General features: G+C 43.6%; 1 protein-coding gene across 2 annotated transcripts in view; it reads left to right on the top strand.

The window, feature by feature from the left end:
• Positions 1–24,242, top strand: part of BMPER (BMP binding endothelial regulator) — a 432,288-nt gene that overhangs the window by 90,704 nt on the left and 317,342 nt on the right. For both annotated transcript variants that reach the window (XM_063922535.1, XM_063922537.1), the window contains exon 3: positions 8,965–9,064. In XM_063922535.1, the coding sequence (XP_063778605.1) occupies positions 8,965–9,064 (100 nt within the window). The remainder of the gene's footprint in view (positions 1–8,964; positions 9,065–24,242) is intronic.

Below are 24,242 nucleotides of genomic sequence, written 5' to 3'. Positions count from 1 at the left end.
ACCAGCCTTTGTGATGGATCATGGATGGGCCAGATTTCCTGAGGCCCTGCCACGGTGACCCTTGGGACCAGTCGGGCCCTAGGCAGGTGCCTAAGTTGCCTTGTGGAAAATCCGGGTCTGCACAGACTTAAGAAAGTCCATACCTAAATTTGGGTCATCTGAGGATGACTTGTAATACTCAAGAAATGCTTCAGAAATAGCTTCTTTCTCTTGCATCCATTGGGGATACTGGGGAATGCTTATTACAATGTGGTATCGATGGGTCCGCTGGAGCCGATGCACTTTAAGAAATCTTCAACTGACTGTGTGCTGGCTCCTCCCCTCTATGCCCTCTAGATTGCTGAGCCTCTCTAAAAACCTTTTGGGTATTCTTGTTATTATCAGTTAATAAATCTGAATATGCCAGTGCCAGAGTATCACTAAAACTTGAAAACAGTATTATAGTTATTTCTTTTTACCTTAGACATAAGCAATGAAATAGCCACTAATCACTAGTTTAGAAGCAAACCAAAATAAGTTAATATCATCTATATGATCTAAATTGTTCTTTACATATTTAGCAAAATTTGGCTGCAAATATATAACTTAAAATCCTCAAAAGAAAAAAAGAAATGCTGGAAACTGCCAGTTAAAAGATGTAATACATGGGGCCTTCGAAGATATAGAGAACCACGCAAGGGTATGGTCAGAGATCACTATATTGCCAATCCTTGACTCTAATACTCTAGTAAGTAAAGTGGTATGGACCAAGCAAAAATAAATTCTGGAAAAAACATAAGGATGGGTATAAAAAGTAAAGTCCCTCCCAGGAGGATGTTGGTACCTCCAGGAATCTTTAAGTTGAAGAGAGTTCTGTAATAGTGTCAATGTTGAAGGTACATTACCTTGTTTTTTACCTTGGGGGAGTGACCTATCTAATATAGGGAATAGTGTTGGATTATCACCACCAATAATCAATGTTTCCGCTGCCCATTCGTGAAGTCTAACATATACTGTACATCTGTGAAATAGTGAGAGTTAGGACCATTAGGTGCGTATAAATTGGCCATTGTGAAACATTCTCCTTCTAAATAAAGTTTTATAAAAAATAAACCAGCCATCTCGATCAAGCATTCTGTCAATAGTGTTATAATGTACCTTTTTACTAATTAATAAAAGCATCTAGTTTCTTTCCTGAAAAAGAGGCTAATTGACACTAACCTATCCAGGAATCTCTTATTATACTAGGGTTCCCAGCCTTTCAATGGGTCACTTGCAGGACTATTACATCTGGCACATATCTTTTCAAATTATTTTAAACTTTTTTTCTCTTGATAGGTGCATTAAGACCCTCAACGTTCCAAGAAAAAATTAAATTAATGTTTTCCCTCTATGCTTGGGAATCTACATAATAATAATATTTCAACCTATCCTTATCTTTCTAAACCTGAATAATAAAACTACTGTAAAGATGACCCCTATTGCCCCAGCGAGCAAAAGGAGCAAATTTACCCATTTCGTGATTTCATATAATTACCCAAAAAATACTTAAAGAGATCAAAAGAAGAAAAAACAAAAACAAACAAACAAACAAACAAACAAACAAACAAACAAACCATAACACTTGGTAACCAGTCATTAATATTATGTGAGTGATTAATGTAGCCAATTATTCCAATTTATCATATCTCCTCCATACACATCATCTCTCTACGAAGTTGTGGATGGGATGCATTGAAGAAAAAAATTTTTTGCAGGTGAGTCAAGATAATGAGATTTGCCATTATAACATTTTTTTACGTTTTGCATAGTACAGTAGGGCGAAAGGAATGCCCGCTAGAAACAGAGAATTGCATACTAAAGAATACTAACTATGTTTGATTGCCATCTGATACGAAAGTCTTGAAAAAGGAGACGTTTGTCTCCTTTTGATTAAGGTTAGACTGTTTCCTATATGCTTCCAAGAGACAAACTTTATCAGTATAATTCAAAATGCGCATTTTTACAAGTCTTGGATGCTATTGCTGTTCAGAAGGTCTATCTGGGCCTATACTGTGCACCTATATAGCTTTTATATCAAATCTATCTTTTGCAGGCACCACGTTTTAATATAATTAATAGTATTGCACAATGCAACCTCTTGCTGTGGTAATCTGCAGCACTCGCCTTCACCCTTTTTGTGGTAAGGTTATTAAAAACCACTGTTAGGGCTTGCTTGGCAGTTTCAATGTAACTTCTTACTGCCATTGTCTCAGTATAGCAGCCAAGTGCCTGTATCTCCTGGCCAAGAGGCCGGGTTTCGAGGTATAACACGGCGCCGGGGAGCCAAGGACGCAGCTATTCAGATGATGTGGTAAAGGCCACAATCATGGCATCTGTTGATGGTGCAGGGACACTAGCCAGGAGCTGAGGTAAGATGCGGCTGTACAGCAGGACTGCCAACCGGAAGTCCCTGGCAACCCATAATTTAACACTTTATGCCCTTAATGTATTTGAATGAAACAGAAACCCCTCAGAGAGTCTCTAGGCCTGATTCATAGTTATACACTAATGCAATCACAGCTATAATACCATACGCAGATACTGTGTGAAAATATGTAAATGTCTCAGCTGGCAGAATTTGTATTAAGATGCCAACTGGCCACTTTGCTAATCTCAGCTACTATGTTCAAAGACGCAGCACAATTGCAGATCCTTTGATTATTCGCCTCTGAGTAACCCTACAGTCATGCAGAATGGCCATGTGTACTGAGATGCCAGAGCCAAGTTTATTGCATAATGGATCTCAGACGCAGGCATTAACATGCCCCAAAAACAGTGTTTTTGTCACCACTCCCCGTTACCATGCCCAAATAGTCCCTTTCTGTCAGTCACTTTGCAAATGAATCCTCAATGCGAGAGACTATGAAAATGGACTTTAATGCAAGCAGGGCCGGATCTAGGGGGGGGGGGGGGCGAAGGGGGCGACCGCCCCCCCTAACACAGTCATAGCTACGCCCACTTTTGAGCAGAAGAGAGCTCTCCGGGGAGAGCCTGAGGCAGAACGATGTGCTGCAGCTTATACCACAGCAGCACAGAGGAGCCAGGAGAGCAAGGGTTACAGAGCATTTGCCCCTCACTTGCTGGTGTGTGGGTACTAGGGCTAATAAATACAAGTCTCACTCAAAAAGTTCAGTCACAATTGAGAGAGGAGGAGTTAGGATTGCAGATGGGAGAAGTTGGGACTGTAAAGGGAGGAGTCAAGATTAAACAGTAAACCGCCCCCCCTAAAGAAAAGTCTAGATCCGTCCCTGAATGCAAGAGCAGTACGACTAAGAAGCATGCGCAGTTGACCATGCATACAACCATGAATCAGGCCCAATGGTGCTTACATTTGGATTTTATCCTTTGTGAGAAGTTAAGGAAATATTTTAGGAAGTACACAGAGGTAAGTCAAAATGACGTGAGCTAATTAAAAATGTAATATGCAGACCTAAGAAAACAGCAGACTAAGTACTATACATAGCTAGCCCTTGAAGCAAACTGGGTTAATTGGTACCACTTCATTTTAGGGAGATTATTTGGATATTCCTTGAAGAGCCTTTTGAGACATTACTGTAAAAGCAAAATAAATCCACTCTTGACTCTGGAAAAGAAGTCTGTAGTTTGCAGATTAATACATGAGTTAATATTTTTTGTTGAAGCTGATCTCTTGAAGAGCACTGGACTAGATTTTACCGGGACAATTTGATTTCATATACTGTCCTCAACAAGCTCTGTCTATAAACTTGATTAAAGCATAACGATGGAATCGGTCGGAATGACTGGTTAGTCTTGTTTCATGAAATAATCTGCCCTTATTGGACAATCCATCTCTGGGAACAGGTGCTCCATTGTTCCCAAGTCTGATAGGATGACATTGCCAAAGATTTTTCTCAGTTGTCTGCTTTGTTTTTTTACACAGATTACTATACACTTAAAATGAAACTGATATCAAGATAATGGCAATTTATAATGCTGACCTGGGGATCTGGTGATTTTGCTGCTCTGCCCGAGGATAACTTTCCAAGTTGTTCACTCATGGGGGCAACTAATTTAAAGGAGTTAAATCCAAAATTGGCAATAGTGGGCAAATTACTTCTGGACAACATGAGGGCATACTTTCCTACTCTCCTGTAACGTTTAGGAGACTTCCAAATCTCAGGTGACTCTCTTGGACTCCGGGAAGAGTAGGCAAGTTTCCCAGATGCAGCACTTTGCTGTCTGCCAATGCCCAGTTCCCGAGTGAAGTGGGTGGTACTGGAAGCTGAATTACATGATTCACTCTGAATCACTTCATCATGGCCTTGTCCTCCCCACTTTACAAAACTTGTATAGTGTGGGGCAAAGCCACAATAATGCAGGCTCTGCGCAATGACCCCCACTACTCTGCTTGTCCTCTCCAAATCTCACACCTGGCTTCTCCTTCCTTTAGGGGGCAGTCAAAACATTGGCATGTATGCATTAGGGTCTTTTAGTATTGTCAAAACATGACTGAATATGTTAGCACAGAGGTTGCCAATCTCAAGGCACTTTAACAGTCCAGGTGTTAAGCCATACTTGAGCACAGGTGACTTAATTAGTATCTCAGTTATTTTGATTTCGCTATTTGTAGTCAAGCATGGATATCACTGATTGTTAGAGTGCCTTGAAGACTAAGGCTAGGAAATACTGTGTTAGCCGATAGTAGTCTGCTTCTTGACATATTTACAAACATTCCCTACAAGTTTTCACCTCTGACAAGACATGGGTAGAGCCATGGCGAAATCCATCAGTTTTGTCACTGCCTCACCTTTATACAATCTAAGCAGGAGAACCAGGCTGACCGTTTTAACCGGAGCTTGAGAGACAGATTTCAATAGTGCTATTTCAGCCACAGCAAGTGGATACACCACCCGCTGAATGCCCCATTCCCTGTTCTGCCTACCACATCCCATGGTGCTTTCATCAATATCACCAGGTGCTGCCAACGCTGCAATCAGTCATTACATACCACCATACTGACGGATACCACCAATGCTGTAATCAGCCACCTTACAGTAAAGCAGTGTTCACTTGGAGACTGATCTAAGTTGCAAGTATAAGGAGACCATTTATTGCTACACAGACTCCCTCTTGCTAAGGGACAGACTATTCACCAGTAATTCAATTATCATCTTGCTTATGTATGAAGTGCAGGACATTTTTAGTAGGTATCTGAGGTGCCGCCTGTCAGCCTACATAGCTCTCATATCCTGCCTAACCAAATAAAAATATTGCCCATAATATTCTTTTTTACAAATGTTGTGCTTTTTCTAACACAATATACTTATAAATAATAAATTGACTGAATACAGTATGTATATATATATATATATATATATATACATATATATATATATATATATATATATATCATACTATCATACTTACAGACATTTCAGCTCAATAGGGGGCAGGGCATTGGCGTGGGCGGGAGTGGAGGCGAGATCATGTCATCACGGCCCCGTCCCCTGTTTTGCAATGCCCTAATTACGGGCATTGTAAGTTGGGGGTGGGGCTACAATGATGCAGTTTGATGCAGATTACATCATTGCCCGCCCCCTTTCCTTCAGCATGTATCTGATTAGTGAGAAAGCGGTTGTAGGTGAATGCAGGGGTTTGCAGGCAGCTAAGCTTTCTCTGGGAAGCTTGCCTTCTTTCCCAGGGGGCCAGGAGTGTCACCTGATTTTCAAGAGCCTCCCGGCGGTTCCGGGAGAGTAATCAAGTATGTATATATATATGTATACGACCCGCAGGCTCTTTGTAATGTATTACTATATATTTCCCAGCACTGTGTTCTCTATGTTTCATTCCCTCTTTGATCAGTTTTTATCAGCTTCTCCTTGCGCACACACGCTGATGTTAGGCCCCATGGGCATATTATCAGTGTTAACACTGTATTTGGGGCATCTTAAGAGCACCCTAAGTAACAATACATAAAAATATTTATAATTGGAGTTTCACATTATGCACAAACCATTTTTCTTTTTAAACATAATAATTTTTCCTATAAATGAATTATACGGAAATGGAAGAGTTATAGACAGGAACGTATAAGAGTAAAATAGATTGATCAATATAAAAAGGTTTGTACAACCAGGGCCCTCATTCCGAGTCGTTCGCTCGGTATTTTTCATCGCATCGCAATGAAAATCCGCTTAGTACGCATGCGCAATATTCGCACTGCGACTGCGCCAAGTAATTTAACAATGAAGATATTATTTTTACTCACGGCTTTTTCATCGCTCCGGCGATCGTAATGTGATTGACAGGAAATGGGTGTTACTGGGCGGAAACACGGCGTTTTATGGGCGTGTGGTTGAAAACGCTACAGTTTCCGGAAAAAACGCAGGAGTGGCTGGAGAAACGGGGGAGTGTCTGGGCGAACGCTGGGTGTGTTTGTGACGTCAAACCAGGAACGACAAGCACTGAACTGATCGCACAGGCAGAGTAAGGTTGAAGTTACTCAGAAACTGCTCAGTAGTTTGTAATCGCAATATTGCGATTACATCGGTCGCAATTTTAAGAAGCTAAGATACACTCCCAGTAGGCGTAGGCTTAGCGTGTGTAACTCTGCTAAATTCGCCTTGCGACCGATCAACTCGGAATGAGGGCCCAGAAACGTTGCAATCCTGGGATTCTTTACCTTTTAAGCCATGTCCAAAATGTAATTTGTGAATCAGCTTTGCAGCCCCTTACTAATCAAAAGCGCATTTCCTTTTAATTACTTTATAGTTGGAAGTACATAATAGATGTGATAAAGGATCATAGGAATCCACCACTGTTCCCTCTAAGCTGCGTTCAAGAGCATTCCTATAGTGTTAGTAGTCAATGCAACTGTTATGGGGCTAAGCAGCACAGGGGCCCTGTTCCAAAAGAAAACGTGCCTTAAAAGGTACCATCAGCCATGGTTTGGCCATATTGGCCCACAGGGAAGATTCCCGGTGGGCCAATATGCATGCGGGGCCTGTTTTGTTTACATAGTATACCTCTGGTGCTGCCCATGGAAGGCCGCTTCTACAAATTTTCCCAGGGCCACTTTCAGTCTTTTAGGGCCACTTTTCAGGGTTAGCACGGAATATGCTAGCTTTACATAAATGTTAATAAATAAACTATAGGCCATAGGTGGATGATTTGCACCTACCGAAGGGCTGGTGAAAGTTCCAATGGTAGCATCTAAAGACGCACAAAGCATAATTGCACTATCTGTAGACACTGAAAGTGGGCATCTCTGCCTTTGCATATTTGGATGCATGGATGTAGACCAGGGAAGGCTATTGTAGCGTCATTAGCATAAAGTCACAGACACAACTGCAGTAAAAGATGCAAGGAAGGCTGTAGCTGCACCCAATTTAGAATCAAAACCTATGAGAAGGAATCCCACCCCCTCAACAGACTCCACCCCCCAATAGACCACACCCCCATTAGGGCTGCTTACATAAATTTCCCAGGCTGTTTTCTATCCCAATCAGCCCCTGGGCACCATCATAATTATACTGTGGGGCCCAGACATTTTTAATTATACCAAGAGCTATGACCGCTATTAATTAAAAGTATGATTTAAGTTAAATTCCACCCTGGAGGACACCATTGACAATTTGTTCTTTTGTAACCTTTTACTGTACAATAAGAGGTTGGTTTACACCACCACATAGCTGCACCTAAGAATGACAGGTAGCACTATTTACTTAATTTTACAGTATATTTTACAGTATATTTATTTCAAAATGTATCAATAAAAAACTTTTATCCAGATAGTGCTGTGAAAAAAATGCTAATACTATAGGGCGCCATGCTTCAAGAAAGTTTGGGAACCACTGTATTGTAGATGTACTGTTTGGAGCAGATTCTAATAATTCTGCACAATTACTGTTATAGATTGCCATGGGGTATGGGTTTTTAGTACTTTTTAAAAAAAAATTATATATGTAATTTTATAAATACATAAAATGGAAGTTGCTCAATCAGTTTAGCAATGCCCCTCAGGTGCTTGAAATGGAGGCAAGAAAGATACACATGAAGGTTTTCACCAGCACACCGTGGGGCTTTAGCAATAAGATTTGAATACTTCATGGTGGTAGATAACTCAGAGATCTTAGGGCCTAATTCAGAGTCGATCGCAGAAGCAAATTTGTTAGCAGTTGGACAAAACCATATGCACTGCAGGGGGGGCAGATGTAACATGTGCAAAGAGAGGAGAGAGTTAGATTTGGGTGGGGTGTGTGTAAACTGAAATCTAAATTGCAGTGTAAAAATAAAGCAGGCAGTATTTACCCTGCACAGAAACAAAATAACCCACCCAAATCTAACTCTCTCTGCAAATGTTATATCTGCTACACCTGCAGTGCACATGGTTTTGCCCAACTGCTAACAAATTTGCTGCTACGATCAACTCTGAATTACCCCCTTAGTTACTTATATTTGCAAATATATGGTTAAGAACCTCCAGGCCACACTCAAGGCTTCTCTGATACTGGAGGTTCCTACACTGCATAATAACAGTACCCACTCTGGGCCATATAATTGTAAGACTACATGATAATAGCACATACATATCTAAAAAGAGAGACAACATGCCATGAGTCACCTCCAAATAGCACTACAAGAACCAACATGCTCTCTAAATGCTGATCCCGTTTGTGCCTCTCAGAACTGCAATATAATATCAAAGTTGGTCAATCAGTTTCGTAATACCCCTCAGGTGCTGAAAAAGAAACCTACACAAAACATGTATTCCCCAGCACACCAAGCGGTATTAGCAATAAGAGTTGAACACTAAATGGGGGCAGATAAAAAATATAACAAATATACTGCTGATACCTCTTGTGCTGGGGAATACCTGGTTTGTGTAGTTTTATAAATATAAAATGTGTAATCTCAATAACGTATGCATTGCAAAATTATATAACAAATGTCAAGTTGTCCCTTGCTTTTTTCATATTGTAGAGCAAAGAAGTGACCTGCAAGAGAGAGAAATGTCCAGTGGTTTCCAAGGACTGTGCTCTGGTTATTAAGCAGAGAGGAGCTTGCTGTGAACGCTGTAAAGGTGCTGTATTGTTTTCTCCCTGTATCAGAGTGAAGCAGTTGTTAAACTAGGGCTGATTCAGAGGTGGGCGCTAATTGTGCTTCTTCATACACAGCCAGTCTTTTGTACAGAGACGCTCTAAGAAGGCTTCTTAGATCTGCCTCTTACGCACAAATGTGCCCCATCGGACACACATTAGTCAGAATGTCTGATGCAAGTAAGACATCAGGTCCAGAAGCACTGCTTAAGAAATCGCAGTTTCTGTCTGCACCCCTCCCCCAAATGTCACGTCTGAGCTTGAGTTGCCACCCCCCCATTACCTCCAACAAATGGTCACTATCTATGTCATTCACTCTGCATCCTAATCCGCTTGCATCTGAGACTCACTGCACATGCGTCGCGATTGTTGCATATGGTGGATGCAGAATGCTCGACAGTGAGTGTGTGTGTTTATGGGAGGTAATGGGGGGGGGGGGGGGGGCTAGTCCAACACCGGTATGTCGCAACCATTTTGTGGATGTATCACAGCCAATGTCTGCATGTTTTGTATGCAGTTGGAATGGCTCTGGCAGCTTTGTTCTGTTGGACATATGGTTGCTCACATATTGGATGGCGCGACTGATGTGCCACCAATGATGCATCTTTGCATGCAGGCAGTGGCTTAGAGACGCAGCTGGTTGGTGTCTATACAAATAACAGAAGCTGTGGGATTATCATTATTTTTGCAGTACTGTGAGTACATAGATGTGAATGAAATATCGTCCACCTCTGAATCAGGCTCTCTAGGATGTCCAGAACAATGTAATTGTAATTACTGCGCTTGGTGCTTTATACATAAATGTATATAAATGTATAATATATATAAATTCAACTAATGTTGTTGCTCTCTTTTATTGGACTGGAGGCTTGTATTATTTTACCCACCATTGTATTTATTACAAATAAGTTTAACAATCATTTAATATCACACATAAACATATAAACAATTACAATATATCACATACACAACACTATATAATGTATTAAAATCCTATAAGGTATATATTTGTCTCTTATACCCCTTTCACATCGCACAAATAACCCGGTATCAACCCGGTATATTGCTGGTTATTCCGGGTTGAATGCCGGGCCAGTGGCAGTGTGAACGGGGTGCTGAGTCGATGCAACCTGGGACCCGTTCACTACATAGGGAAAGGCGTCACGGAGATGAGCTCATCTCCCAGCTCCGCCTCCGCCCCCGCTGCCGGCTCTGACCCTTGCCGCTATGGCAATCGACCAGCAATCTGAAAGCCTGTTGTTAGGGTCCAATGGCGGATCCCAACCGGGAAGGACCCATTTCCAATTCCTGGGTGGGATCTGGCATTGGAGATGTGAAAGGGGTAACAAAGTCCACACTCCTCATTCAGCTCCACTATAAGTAGTTATAAGGTTGCAACAATGGGGGGTAATTTAGATCTGATCGCTGGGCTGCATTTTTTGCAGTCCTGGGATCAGATAGTCACCGCCTAAAAGGGGAGGGTTAAATCGCTGTGCAAGTATGCGATCGCGTGTGTTGCAGAACTGCACAAAAATCAGTTTGTGCAGTCTCTGCGCAACCCAGGACTTACTTATCCAGTGTGATAGAATCCTGATGATTAGAGCCGTAGCTGACGTCAGACACCCTCCCTGAAAACACTTGAGCCCGCCTGCATTTTTCTGGATACTCCCTGAAAACGTTCAGCTGCCACCCACAAACGGCCTCTTCCTGTCAATCTCCTTGCAAACGCCCGTGTGAATGGTTCATTCGCACAATCCCGTCACTGATGGCTATGTCCGTTGTAGCCGTCCGACGCGCCGGCCCATTGCGGTGCATATGCATGCGCAGTTTGGATCTGATTGCCCGCTGTGCGAAAAATCACAGGAACGATTAGATCTGAATTAGGCCCAATGTTGTTAATTTGTTAGTATACTTTGTATCTCGTATGTTGCCAGTTCATAAGCTTGTTAAGGTTAGTAAGCCAGGTAAATGCGGTCAGTAAGTAAGCAGTTACTTTTAAAAGTCAGTGTTCTATTGGTGTCCCAGTAAGTAAGCTGTGTAAATACGGAGTGTATACTAATTTAAATGAATACAAGTAAAATTAATACAAGCCTACGGACCAATAATAGAGAGCAACATTATTTTAATTTATATATTATACATTTATATAATGCACCAAGTGCAGTAATTACAACTTACATTGTTTGGTACCTTTTGTGCCATAAGGGCCTAACCAGACATTTATTACTTCCAGCTACAGTGATTTAACCTATATTTATATTTATTTAATTATTAGTGCCAGGAATTGTAGTGGTTTCCCAATATAAACATTTTTCTCTGCAATGTCCAGTTGTCTGTCTGTGTTTTCTGCAGGGCACATATATTCTGATAGTCTTTGACAGATGAACTGGAGAGCAATATGGTGGAGAGTGGTTGCACATGTAATAAGGGACAGTCAGTAAATGGTTTATGGACAGAGATTGCTAGTGTACAGTGGGAAAACTAAACAACTGAATGGTAGCAAAACAAGAAATTCAACTGCACACTTCTGCTTTAATGAAATTATTTTCTGACGGTACCAACCCTGCCTTCCTATCCTACCCATGCGCGCACACACACGCATGCACACATACACAAACACATGCACATACGTGCATGCACACATGCACGCCCCTCCTTCCCCTGCATGTGCCAATAAGTCAGCTTTAGTCTGGTTTACCACATATATAAGAACTGCAGGCATTGATGGGTGTTTCCCCTTTAGTGGTTAGGATTTATATTTTATATACCAAATCTTGTCAGTGTCAATAGTTAATTTGTTTATATCATTAGCACTGTCTGTGAATATATATATAGGATAATAACTATAGCATGAAGATGAAAAGTGCATATTGGATACCAAATTGTATATTTCATTTTAATGACATATGAATGAAAATGAGTCTCTCAGTTCGGTAATAACAATATATGGGGTAATAGGCCTAATTCAGAGATGTACAGAAACCCAGTTTATGTACATACATCTCCGATGTTAGGTGATATGCGTATGTGCAGGATCTACTGTATACTGCGTATGTGCCGATCGGTTTATGCCAGGACAGTCCCAGTGCTCCCTAATCCACAGAATGATGACATGCTGCAGCTGTTTGGGAATAGCGAAGGGGCGGTTACAGCCAGTGTGTCGTCCCCGTTTTTTGTGCATGCCGAGACCAGTGGCAGGATACAGCTGCACTGGCCCCAGCTGCATGAAAACATCGGCCACTCTGAGTTACATGGAGATGTTTGCACACATGCTGTAACTTTGAACACAGCAGCAGATCAGAGAAGCTAGAAGGGGGCAATAGGGTGTGGCAATCCAAAAGGGAGAGATTTTGTGAAAGTTCTCCTGTTTTTTTTTTTTTTTAAGTGCCAATCATTTACAACGCAAAACCAGGTTGATTTTGTCATGTACTGTAAATGATTGCCACTTTAAAAAAACAGGAGAACTCTCACAAAATCTCTCACTTTCTGATTCTCACACTCTATTACCAGGGCCTGAACTAAGTGTGTGCCAGGTGTGCCTGGCACACAGCGCAGTCGTCCTGAGGGTGCAACTGGCTGCATCCCCGTTCCTAGGGGACTTTAGTCAGCGGCACTGTAATGAGTCAAACTGACTCATTACAAGCCACCTAAGAGAGGAGAGTAGCAGCAGATCCTGGGCAGGGGAGGAGGAGGAGGGAGGAGAACTCGGGAGCCGCAGCAGTACACTGTAATTGGTGGTGATGCCACTGTAGCTGTCCCTCTTCTTCCACATAGGCTGGTTGCCACCGCCGCTGTGAATGCCGGGATGCGCTTCCCTCATCCCAGCATTCAGTGGCGGCGGCCAGCCTATGTGGAATGAGAGGGACAGGTGCAGCGGCGTTGCCACCAATTTATTCTGTCTACCTATATGTCTATTTATCTAGGTCCATAACTAGGTGGCACACAATGCATAAGCCTGTTTTAATGTGTAAAAGGGGGACTCTGTCTGCCGTAATGTGTAAAAAGGTGACGCTGTCTGCCGTAATGTATAAAAAGGGGACGCTGTCTGCCGTAATACGTAAAAAGGGACTCTGCCTGTCGTAATGTGTAAAAAGGATGACTGTCTGCCATAATGTGTAAAAAGGGGGACTCTGTCTGCCGTTATGTGTAAAAGGTGGACTCTGTCTGCCGTAATGTGTAAAAAGGGGATGCTGTCTGCCGCAATGTTTAAAAAGGAGACGCTGTCTGTCGTAATGTGTAAAAAGGGGACTCTATCCACCGTAATGTGTAAAAAGGAAGACTCTGTCTGCCGTAATGTGTAAAAAGGAGTCTCTGTCTGATGTAATGTGTAAAAAGGTAGACTCTGTCTGCCGTAATGTGTAAAAGGGTCTCTACCTGGTGTAGTGGCGCTACTGTGTGGCGTAACTTGAAAAATGTAGACTGCTGTGCACCGTGATATGAATTGGTCGTATTTTGTGGCCACACCCCTTCCCCATGAAGCCACGCCCCTATATTGTTGATGTGAGCCTACGGCACGCACTGTCCCTTTTTTACATAAAGTGTGTGGGGTGGCGCTGGTGCCATTTCTTGCACACAGAGCTAAAATGTCTAATTACGGCACTGCCTATTACATTTCCCCCCTTTTGTCCAAAGCTGTGTAATCTGTGCGCTTTCAGATCGCTAATGCCGGGTCGTACCGGTGAATTTGAAATGGGTCCTTCCCGGGTGCGAGCCGGCATTGGACCCTGGGAACTGGCTTCCTGACCCGGGATATTACCAGGTCAGGTTGTCATCGGGAGTGGGTGTGGAGACGGCGCTAGGAGATGAGATCATCTCTGCGCTGCCTCTCCCTATGTAGTGAACCGGTCCTTTCTGTATTCCCGGGTTGAATTACTGGGTCAGACGACTCGGGAATTCGGAACTTACCCTTTCACACCGCACAGCGACCTGTGTCGTCCTGGAAATATACTGGGTGGTTATTTGTGCCATGTGAAAGGAGTATTAGGGGGTCATGCATACCTTACTGGAGTTTATGCATATTTATAAAAGCTCTTTTGTATGTTTTTACCCCTCTCATTACATGGATAGCACTGATTTAGTAACATATGAACATATAAAGGCACTATGAGCAAATTGTATTGAATCATTATAATGAAATGAATTTGATTATTTCTTAAGGCACATAATAGGATGAAACATGCTTGGCTTAACACTTTAGTGTCTCAATGGATTGTGGGGGCAGTGTAAGGGTGCTAATAGGATTGCATGTTATATTTATACATCACTACCTGATATCCGTAGCTTTCAGAACCAAACAGACACATTTAATTGTGTTGAAATAATGCAAGGCCCTTTGGCATCATCTTGTGTTTTTGTGTTGGCTCATCCAAATCTGTCTCTAAGGATGAATTTATCAAATGTTATATAAACCATTTGTGGCAGATGTTTTTTCTCAGTTTATTTCTCATGTCCAATCTAATTGTTATATGTAAAAAAAAAGAAGGGAAGGGTATCCTAGTAGCAAATATCCATGGATGAGGACTAAACCGATGTATACATTTATTCTGTGACTTAGTCTGCTTTGTGTTTATTACATGACTCATCCATAGAATAATGCACATCCAGCTGAAGGCTGATTCCTCAGAGTTTATCTAATCAGCACTGAATCTTTTCTTAACCCTTTGTTCAGTCAGAGCCATAACAGAGGTAGGTGACATTAGACCAAGAATAGCAGGACTAAAACAACTGCAGGTTAGAACACATCATACCTCCAACTGTACCTTTTTGGCAGGTACGGTACCTTTTTTCTGTGATCTGTACCGATTTTTGACTCTCCATTTTTCCACTGAAAGTATAGGAAAAGGGGCGTAGCCACTCACCCTTTACCCGTGACCACGCCCCCTTTCCTAATTTGTACCAATTTTTATGTGTAAAATGTTGGAGGGTATGACACATAGGTACAGTAGGGGACATTAGCCCAGGAATAGCAGGACTAAAACAACTGCAGGTTAGAACAATAAATCATTACTTATAATTCAGATTTTGTCATATTTGGATAACCACATTTGTGAGGTCATTACATTTCATATATTGTAGCAATGTTTACTATTAGAAATCACAGTAAGAAATATTGGGTTTTTAGAAGTCAGATTCTTATCATGTTAATAGGTGAATCCAGCTCTTGTTTGATGGGTCATTGTTTAGTGTATTTTGCTGTATTCTGAGCAAAGCAGTTATTTCATTTGTTGCACAGAATCGGATATAGATTGACAACCTCATTTTGATAATGTCATATTCACCATACTGTATATGTTATATGTCATCAGCCAGTTTTGGACCAAATTGACCTGAAATACCTGTACATGGGAACCTAAAATCAGATCTGCATTACCAAATATGATTATGGTATAAATAATTATTTGGCCTGTCATCCTATTGACATTTATATACAGCCATCTGCAGATGAGACTGTGTGTGGCCTCTGCTTACTTTTCAGTCATTTGCGGAGGTTCTCAGGGGGAGGCAACGTTTTTGGCACAAGGCACCTGCATATGGCTAGCTGCAGCTGGTACCTGGAATGGCACCCTGCATTCAGTTGTCCTACTGCAGAGCTGCCAGGAGCTTCCAAGAGACAATCTGGGCACACACCCTGCAGCCTGTAGAGCTCTCCGTAGCAGTGGTCTACATCGATCTTGCCCCTTAGGCATGACATCATGGGTTCAGTAGCGGGGCGGGGCTGGAACAAGGCAGCATAGACACCTGCTTTGGTCCTGTTTATAATTTACATTTTACACATTGCTAAAATTACCAATAAGGAATTTTCCTCTGTTGAGAAACACCATATAGTAGCTATTATCATTTATCCTGATAGTAAGTTATATGTTTTGCGCCAATTTATCAATAAATATTGCCGAAAAAAGCTGAGCATCGCCTGGGGGGGTGGCAAGAGTACTCTTACCACTGTCAGTGATACTGGCTGGCAGCACTAAGAATACTCTTGCTGCTTGCCAGTTTATGCCAGTGAGCCTCTGCATGTTCATGACCTTACACCTTACTAGAAGCCAGGGCTTAAACTTTCAGTTGTAGATATTTAAAAAAAATAAAAAAAATAAATATATATATATATAATTATATAGCAAAAATGAAGAAAAGAGCAGCTCTCAGCGTCTTAAGCAGGCAAAAAAGTGTATTAACGTCACACCATGAAATCCAACGTTTTGGGGCACACAGGCCCCTTTGTCAAGGTGTACAGCAGTGTGCAGAAGATTAAAACATACCTTTATACTAAGAAAAGAAGCCCCGAGATGCGCGCGTGCTGGGCGGCGTCCGTACTCAAGATCCACGCTGTCCGCTGACGTCATCGGCAATCGGCCACCCGGTGTCATGGAAACCAGGCACGCATCGATGCCACTGCCGTTCATAGCCATCTTTTAATTTATATATATTTGTTTTTTTAAATGGTAAAAAATTAGAAAAACACAAATGAAAGGAATTTCAGTGAGTTTTATTTATATTGAGCCTGCATTGATCACTGGATATAATGAAGAACTGATAATACCAGTGGCGTAAGTTCGTCCCAGTTGCCCGGAGGCAAGATAAATGTTGGTGCCCACCTATTTCCTATATTAAGATAAATATGTGTGTGTGTGTGTGTGTGTGTGTGTGTGTGTGTGTGTGTGGTGTTCTGAAAGAAATGTATATACTGTATTTATACATTTAATTGTCTTTTATTTTAAATCACACATTTCTTAGCAGTCATACCCAGGATTAGAACCCATGACCTGTTACACTGACAGCAGACACTTTACTGATGGAGTTATTTGCTCCTGTAGAGGAAGCATGAGAATTCTAACTATATGAAGTTACGTGTAATTGTCAGAGAAGTATCTTCATACAGTTAAAATTCTCATATTTCCTGTACAGGAGCAAACCACTTCATCAGTAAGGTGTCACCTTCCAGTGTAATAGGTTGTGGTTTCTAATCCTGGCTATGACACTTGTAAAATATGTATATTCAGTATAATAAAGAGGGTGTGATTTGTAAGGTGCAGGGACCAGTGAGGAAGTCTGCCACTGAAAAGATAGCGGCAGCTACTGTATCAATTAACTTAATTCAATGAAGTCACAGAATGGGAGGAGAGGTGCCCCCCTTCAGAGCAGGAGCACGGCGGCAGATGACTCCGTTGCCTCCCAGAGTTCTGCCTATGGATAATGCACAATCGATGACACTAGAGAAAAGAGCAAAAACTATTTTGCTTTGCTGCCATTTAGCTGACATTGTGATGTCACATATCCCAATTCCCCGTACTATTGCTTTTTTCCGTTACCCATAATCCCTTGGGGAACAAGCAGTTAAACAAAAAGAAACTACACATAAATATTGTTATTCTGGTGCAGTAATCACATAGATGAAAATGTTTGTATATTCTTCTAAGTAAACACTAATAGACATTTCCAAAGATTGAACATAATTAATACTCCTTTTGCATGCTTACATTTGTGGCTTCTTTATAATCATTCATTAAAAAAATGGAATGTTAAATGTATTTATTTCCATACATGGAATACATTTCCTTAAAGCTAAGTAAGTATTTCAAAGCATATTTTAATACAAAATGGCAGTGGTACGCCTTGCTAAATATAGGTTGTGGTTTGTAAAACGAGTTGAGGAAATCTGAAACGCAGTGATTCCTACATAAGCATTATGGCTCAGATGTTTTACATTGTACTGGTTTAATGGATAATATTTTCCATTAGTTTCCTGTAGTGCTCTGACCTTACTGAGTGGCAAATAATAACCTCAACTGAGGTTACATTTCCATAAAGCCATTTTCAAACTCCTGACTTCTTTCAAAATATTAGATATATACACTCTAGAATGATATATATTGTCTAGCTCACAATGTAAAAAAAAAAAAAAAGTTTCAAAATATATTTCTATTTACATTTTCATATCACTAAAGAAAGAAGGGACGGCACCATCGCTAGACCAAGGTAGACAGTTGCTTAGTTCGCCACATAGGGGGTTATTCAGAGCTGGACACAGATCACTGCACCCGCAGCAAGGTCTGCGTCCATCTCCTCATATGCACAGGGCAAGGCCGCCCAGCATGTGAGGCACTGCCTCATGATGCGTCCGCAATTAAATAGCAGATTCATCAATTTAATGTCACCCCGGAGCGCCTGCGGCTGCATGTAATGACACGCGGCCACCCCGAAAACGCTCGCTACATGACCCTGTCTCGGTCGCCACGCAATGTCATGTTGGCCAGGGCATAGGTGAAAGGGACAGAATAAGGACAAAGTTGACAGGACCAGGGCAGAGGGGCTAGGATAAAGGTGACAGGACCAGAAGGAACAGGGCCAGGACAGGGGTGACAAGGCCAGTACTGAGATGACAGGGACAGTACAGTGGGGCCAGGGCCAAGTGACAGGACAGGAAAAGGACAGGGGTGACGTGGCCAGGACAGAACAAAAGGGAAAGGAGAGGTGTGCAACAGGACCAGGACAGAAATGAAATGGCCAGGACAGGGGTGACAGGGCCAGGACAGGGATGACAGGGCCAGGAGAGGGGTGATAGGGCCAGGAGAGGGGTGACGGGGCCAGGACAGGGGTGATGGGGCCAGGACAGGGGTGACAGGGCCAGGACAGGGGTGACAGGGCCAGGAGAGGGGTGACGGGGTCAGGACAGGTGGTGACAGGGTCAGGACAGGGGTGACAGGGTCAGGAGAGGGGTGACAGGGTCAGGACAGGGATGACAGGGTCAGGAGAGGGGTGACAGGGTCAGGAGAGGGGTGACAGGGCCAGGAGAGGGGTGACAGGGCTAGGACATTAGTAACAGGGCCAGGATAGGGATGACAGGGCCATGACAGAACAGAGGGCATGTGGTATTAGGAACAAAACAGTGGTGACAGTGACAGATGTGTCTTACCGGAGTCACTGCTGCTGGCTGCTGATGTTTCACTCCAACCTGGGGGGACCTGACACTGCTCCTGGAGACTGGGCTGAGCTGACTCTCTCAGGCTGGAGTCCTACTTCCTCCCCACACTCCCACCCACAGTCAAACACTGCCGCTCCTCGCGGCTGCAGGGCACTGTGGTAGTGGCATACCTCGGAGTGAGCTGGGAGAGATGTCTCTCACAGGAGACACTGCGGCCAGTGCGTTGAGGAATGGAGCATGTGGGAGGACTTCTGCAGCACTGCCCGTCGGCTAATTGAACGGTACGAGAAGTAGGAGCTAGGTGCAACTTCACCGCTGGCGGTGCTATAGCTATCGGTGGGGCTGCTGAGGCTGGAGCATTAAAAAGGCAGTACAAGACCTGCAGAGCGACAGGTGCCCCACAAAACTGCCGCAGGTTGAGCCAGCCCCACAAAATGGGGGTGGGTCGGCTGCATTTTCGGGATGGCTGAGTGATGTCACATGAAAATGGCGGTGAACCGCGTGCATACACAGCCTAGCTGCGGCTGCAGGGGGTCATCTGCAGTTGCTGCGACTGCAATTAAATTGCAGTCGCAGCCATTGGGCAGGCTATTCAGCATGCTGGGCAGCCTTGCCCTGCGATGGGTGGCTCCCAGCATGCGATAGAAAGGATTGCAGATTCTACTTTTTAGCAGAATCTGCAATCCTTACTAAATAACCCCCAATATGTGTATTAAGACTATCCAAATAATATAACTATATATAACAGTTGATGTTCAAATATTTAATAAAATGAATGAAATCAACTGATATACAAATGGAGCCATGCTAATTGTGGCTCCGTCTGCGACAAATGGGACGCACATGCGTCGTAGATGTGCATGGTCCCATTCAAAGTGAATGGAAGCGTCTCTGTACACTCGGCGGTGAACTGGATCTCTAATGTCCATGTAAGAATAATATAATTTCGTCGTAGAATCAGTAATTATAAATTGAAGTGAACAATATACAATTTTTAAGGTTATATTGTGTATATATTATAACAGTTGATATATGGACAAAACATCGGGAACAACACCCATTAGGGAATAATTTTTAATCTTATCCAAATTGCTGAGAATATCCTACTGCAATTACCCTCAGGGACTATCGTCCTCTTGGAGGATAATGAGGACAGCAATGGTGTACTGCATTATCATGATAAATAAGAAGACATACACACAAAGGGACACAGTTGATTTTTCTAATTCACAAAACTTTTTTCTTTTTCACATATTCTATCACTTTAACCTATATTTCGCTGTTTGACCTTGTGATTACACAACATTTTAAGATAAATAAATTAAAGGTAAATTTTAATATATCCTTTAATTATGCGCCAAATTCAGAATCTTTTCTTTCGTTGTTCCCAAAGGAAACTAAATAATGGGATGTGTCACATATTTATCATTTTCTCTATCGTCCTAGTGGATGCTGGGGTTCCTGAAAGGACCATGGGGAATAGCGGCTCCGCAGGAGACAGGGCACAAAAAGTAAAGCTTTTTCAGATCAGGTGGTGTGCACTGGCTCCTCCCCCTATGACCCTCCTCCAGACTCCAGTTAGATTTTTGTGCCCGGCCGAGAAGGGTGCAATCTAGGTGGCTCTCCTAAAGAGCTGCTTAGAAAAAGTTTAGCTAGGCTTTTTATTTTACAGTGATTCCTGCTGGCAACAGGATCACTGCAGCGAGGGACTGAGGGGAGAAGGAGTCAACTCACCTGCGTGCAGGATGGATTGGCTTCTTGGCTACTGGACATCAAGCTCCAGAGGGACGATCACAGGTACAGCCTGGATGGTCACCGGAGCCGCGCCGCCGGCCCCCTTGCAGATGCTGAAGTCAGAAGAGGTCCAGAATCGGCGGCTGAAGACTCCTGCAGTCTTCTAAAGGTAGCGCACAGCACTGCAGCTGTGCGCCATTTTCCTCTCAGCACACTTCACACGGCAGTCACTGAGGGTGCAGGGCGCTGGGAGGGGGGCGCCCTGGGAGGCAAATGAATACCTATAAAGGCTAAAAATACCTCACATATAGCCCCTAGAGGCTATATGGAGATATTTAACCCCTGCCTGATTTTTCTAAATAGCGGGAGACGAGCCCGCCAGAAAAGGGGCGGGGCCTATCTCCTCAGCACACGGCGCCATTTCCTCTCACAGCTCCGCTGGTCAGGACGGCTCCCAAGTCTCTCCCCTGCACTGCACTACAGAAACAGGGTAAAACAGAGAGGGGGGGGCAAAAATTTATGGCGATATTTTGATATAACAAAGCAGCTATAAGGGAGCACTTATTATAAGGCTATCCCTGATATATATATAGCGCTTTTGGTGTGTGCTGGCAAACTCTCCCTCTGTCTCCCCAAAGGGCTAGTGGGTCCTGTCTTCGTTAGGAGCATTCCCTGTGTGTCTGCTGTGTGTCGGTACGTGTGTGTCGACATGTATGAGGACGATATTGGTGTGGAGGCGGAGCAATTGCCAAATATGAGGATGTCACCCCCTAGGGAGTCGACACCAGAATGGATGCCTTTATTTATGGAACTACGGGATAGTGTCAACACGCTAAAGCAGTCGTTTGACGACATGAGGCGGCCGGACAATCAATTAGTGCCTGTCCAGGCGACTCAAACACCGTCAGGGGCTGTGAAACGCCCTTTGCCTCAGTCGGTCGACACAGACCCAGACGCAGGCACTGACTCCAGTGGTGACGGTGACGATTCAACCGTATTTTCCAGTAGGGCCACACGTTATATGATTTTGGCAATGAAGGAGGCGTTACATTTAGCTGATACTACAGGTACCACTAAACAGGGTATTATGTGGGGTATGAAAAAACTACCTATAGTTTTTCCTGAATCAGAAGAATTAAATGACGTGTGTAATGAAGCGTGGGTTGCCCCTGATAAAAAGCTGATAATTTCAAAGAAATTATTGGCATTATACCCTTTCCCGCCAGAGGTTAGGGAGCGCTGGGAAACACCTCCTAGGGTGGACAAGGCGCTAACACGCTTATCTAAACAAGTGGCGTTACCCTCTCCTGAGACGGCCGCACTTAAACATCCATCAGATAGGAGGATGGAAAATATCCAAAAAAGTATATACACACATGCAGGTGTTATACTACGACCAGCTGTAGCGACTGCCTGGATGGGCAGTGCTGGGGTAGTTTGGTCAGAGTCCCTGATTGAAAATATTGATACCCTGGACAGGGACAATATTTTACTGTCGTTAGAACAAATAAAGGATGCATTTCTTTATATGCGTGATGCACAGAGGGATATCTGCACACTGGCATCACGGGTAAGTGCTATGTCCATTTCGGCCAGAAGAGCTTTATGGACGCGACAGTGGACAGGCGATGCGGATTCAAAACGGCATATGGAAGTTTTGCCGTATAAAGGGGAGGAGTTATTTGGAGTCGGTCTATCAGATTTGGTGGCCACGGCTACAGCCGGGAAATCCACCTTTCTACCTCAAGTCACTCCCCAACAGAAAAAGGCACCGACTTTTCAACCGCAGCCCTTTCGTTCCTTTAAAAATAAGAGAGCAAAGGGCTATTCATATCTGCCACGAGGCAGAGGTCGAGGGAAGAGACAGCAACACGCAGCTCCTTCCCAGGAACAGAAGCCCTCCCCGGCTTCTACAAAAGCCTCAGCATGACGCTGGGGCTTCTCAAGCGGACTCGGGGACGGTGGGCGGTCGTCTCAAAAATTACAGCGCGCAGTGGGCTCACTCGCAGGTAGATCCCTGGATCCTGCAGATAATATCTCAAGGGTACAGGTTGGAATTAGAGACAGATCCACCTCGCCGTTTCCTGAAGTCTGCTTTACCAACGTCCCCCTCCGAAAGGGAGACGGTTTTGGAAGCCATTCACAAGCTGTACTCTCAGCAGGTGATAGTCAAGGTACCTCTTCTACAACAAGGGAAGGGGTATTATTCCACTCTTTTTGTGGTACCGAAGCCGGATGGCTCGGTAAGGCCTATTCTAAATCTGAAGTCCTTGAACCTGTACATAAAGAAGTTCAAGTTCAAGATGGAGTCACTCAGAGCAGTGATAGCGAACCTGGAAGAGGGGGACTTTATGGTATCCTTGGACATCAAGGATGCGTATCTCCACGTTCCAATTTACCCCTCACACCAGGGGTACCTCAGGTTCGTTGTACAAAACTGTCACTATCAGTTTCAGACGCTGCCGTTCGGATTGTCCACGGCACCTCGGATCTTTACAAAGGTAATGGCCGAGATGATGATTCTTCTTCGAAGAAAAGGCATATTAATTATCCCATACTTGGACGATCTCCTAATAAGGGCGAGGTCCAGAGAACAGCTAGAGATGGGATTAGCACTGTCTCAAGAAGTGCTAAAACAGCACGGGTGGATTCTGAATATTCCAAAATCCCAGTTAATGCCGACAACTCGTCTGCTGTTCCTAGGGATGATTCTGGACACGGTTCAGAAAAAGGTTTTTCTCCCGGAGGAAAAAGCCAAGGAGTTATCCGACCTTGTCAGGAACCTCCTAAAACCAGGAAAGGTGTCTGTACATCAATGCACAAGAGTCCTGGGAAAAATGGTGGCTTCTTACGAAGCAATTCCATTCGGCAGATTCCACGCAAGAATTTTCCAAAGGGATCTGTTGGACAAATGGTCAGGGTCGCATCTTCAGATGCACCTACGGATAACCCTGTCTCCAAGGACAAGGGTGTCTCTTCTGTGGTGGTTGCAGAGTCCTCATCTATTGGAGGGCCGCAGATTCGGCATACAGGATTGGATCCTGGTGACCACGGACGCCAGCCTGAGAGGCTGGGAAGCAGTCACACAAGGAAGAAACTTCCAGGGAGTATGGACGAGCCTGGAAACGTCTCTTCACATAAACATTCTGGAACTAAGAGCAATATACAATGCTCTAAGCCAGGCAGAACCTCTGCTTCAGGGAAAACCGGTGTTGATCCAGTCGGACAACATCACGGCAGTCGCCCATGTGAACAGACAGGGCGGCACAAGAAGCAGGAGTGCAATGGCAGAAGCTGCAAGGATTCTTCGCTGGGCAGAGAATCATGTGATAGCACTGTCAGCAGTGTTCATCCCGGGAGTGGACAACTGGGAAGCAGACTTCCTCAGCAGACACGATCTTCACCCGGGAGAGTGGGGACTTCATCCAGAAGTCTTCCACATGCTGGTAACCCGTTGGGAAAGACCAATGGTGGACATGAGGGCGTCTCGCCTCAACAAAAAACTGGAC

This window comes from Pseudophryne corroboree, chromosome 5, assembly GCF_028390025.1.
Source record: "Pseudophryne corroboree isolate aPseCor3 chromosome 5, aPseCor3.hap2, whole genome shotgun sequence".
Taxonomy (NCBI): Eukaryota; Metazoa; Chordata; class Amphibia; order Anura; family Myobatrachidae; genus Pseudophryne; species Pseudophryne corroboree.
Note: the sequence above shows the minus strand (reverse complement) of the source record. Positions and strands in the feature narration are given on the sequence as shown.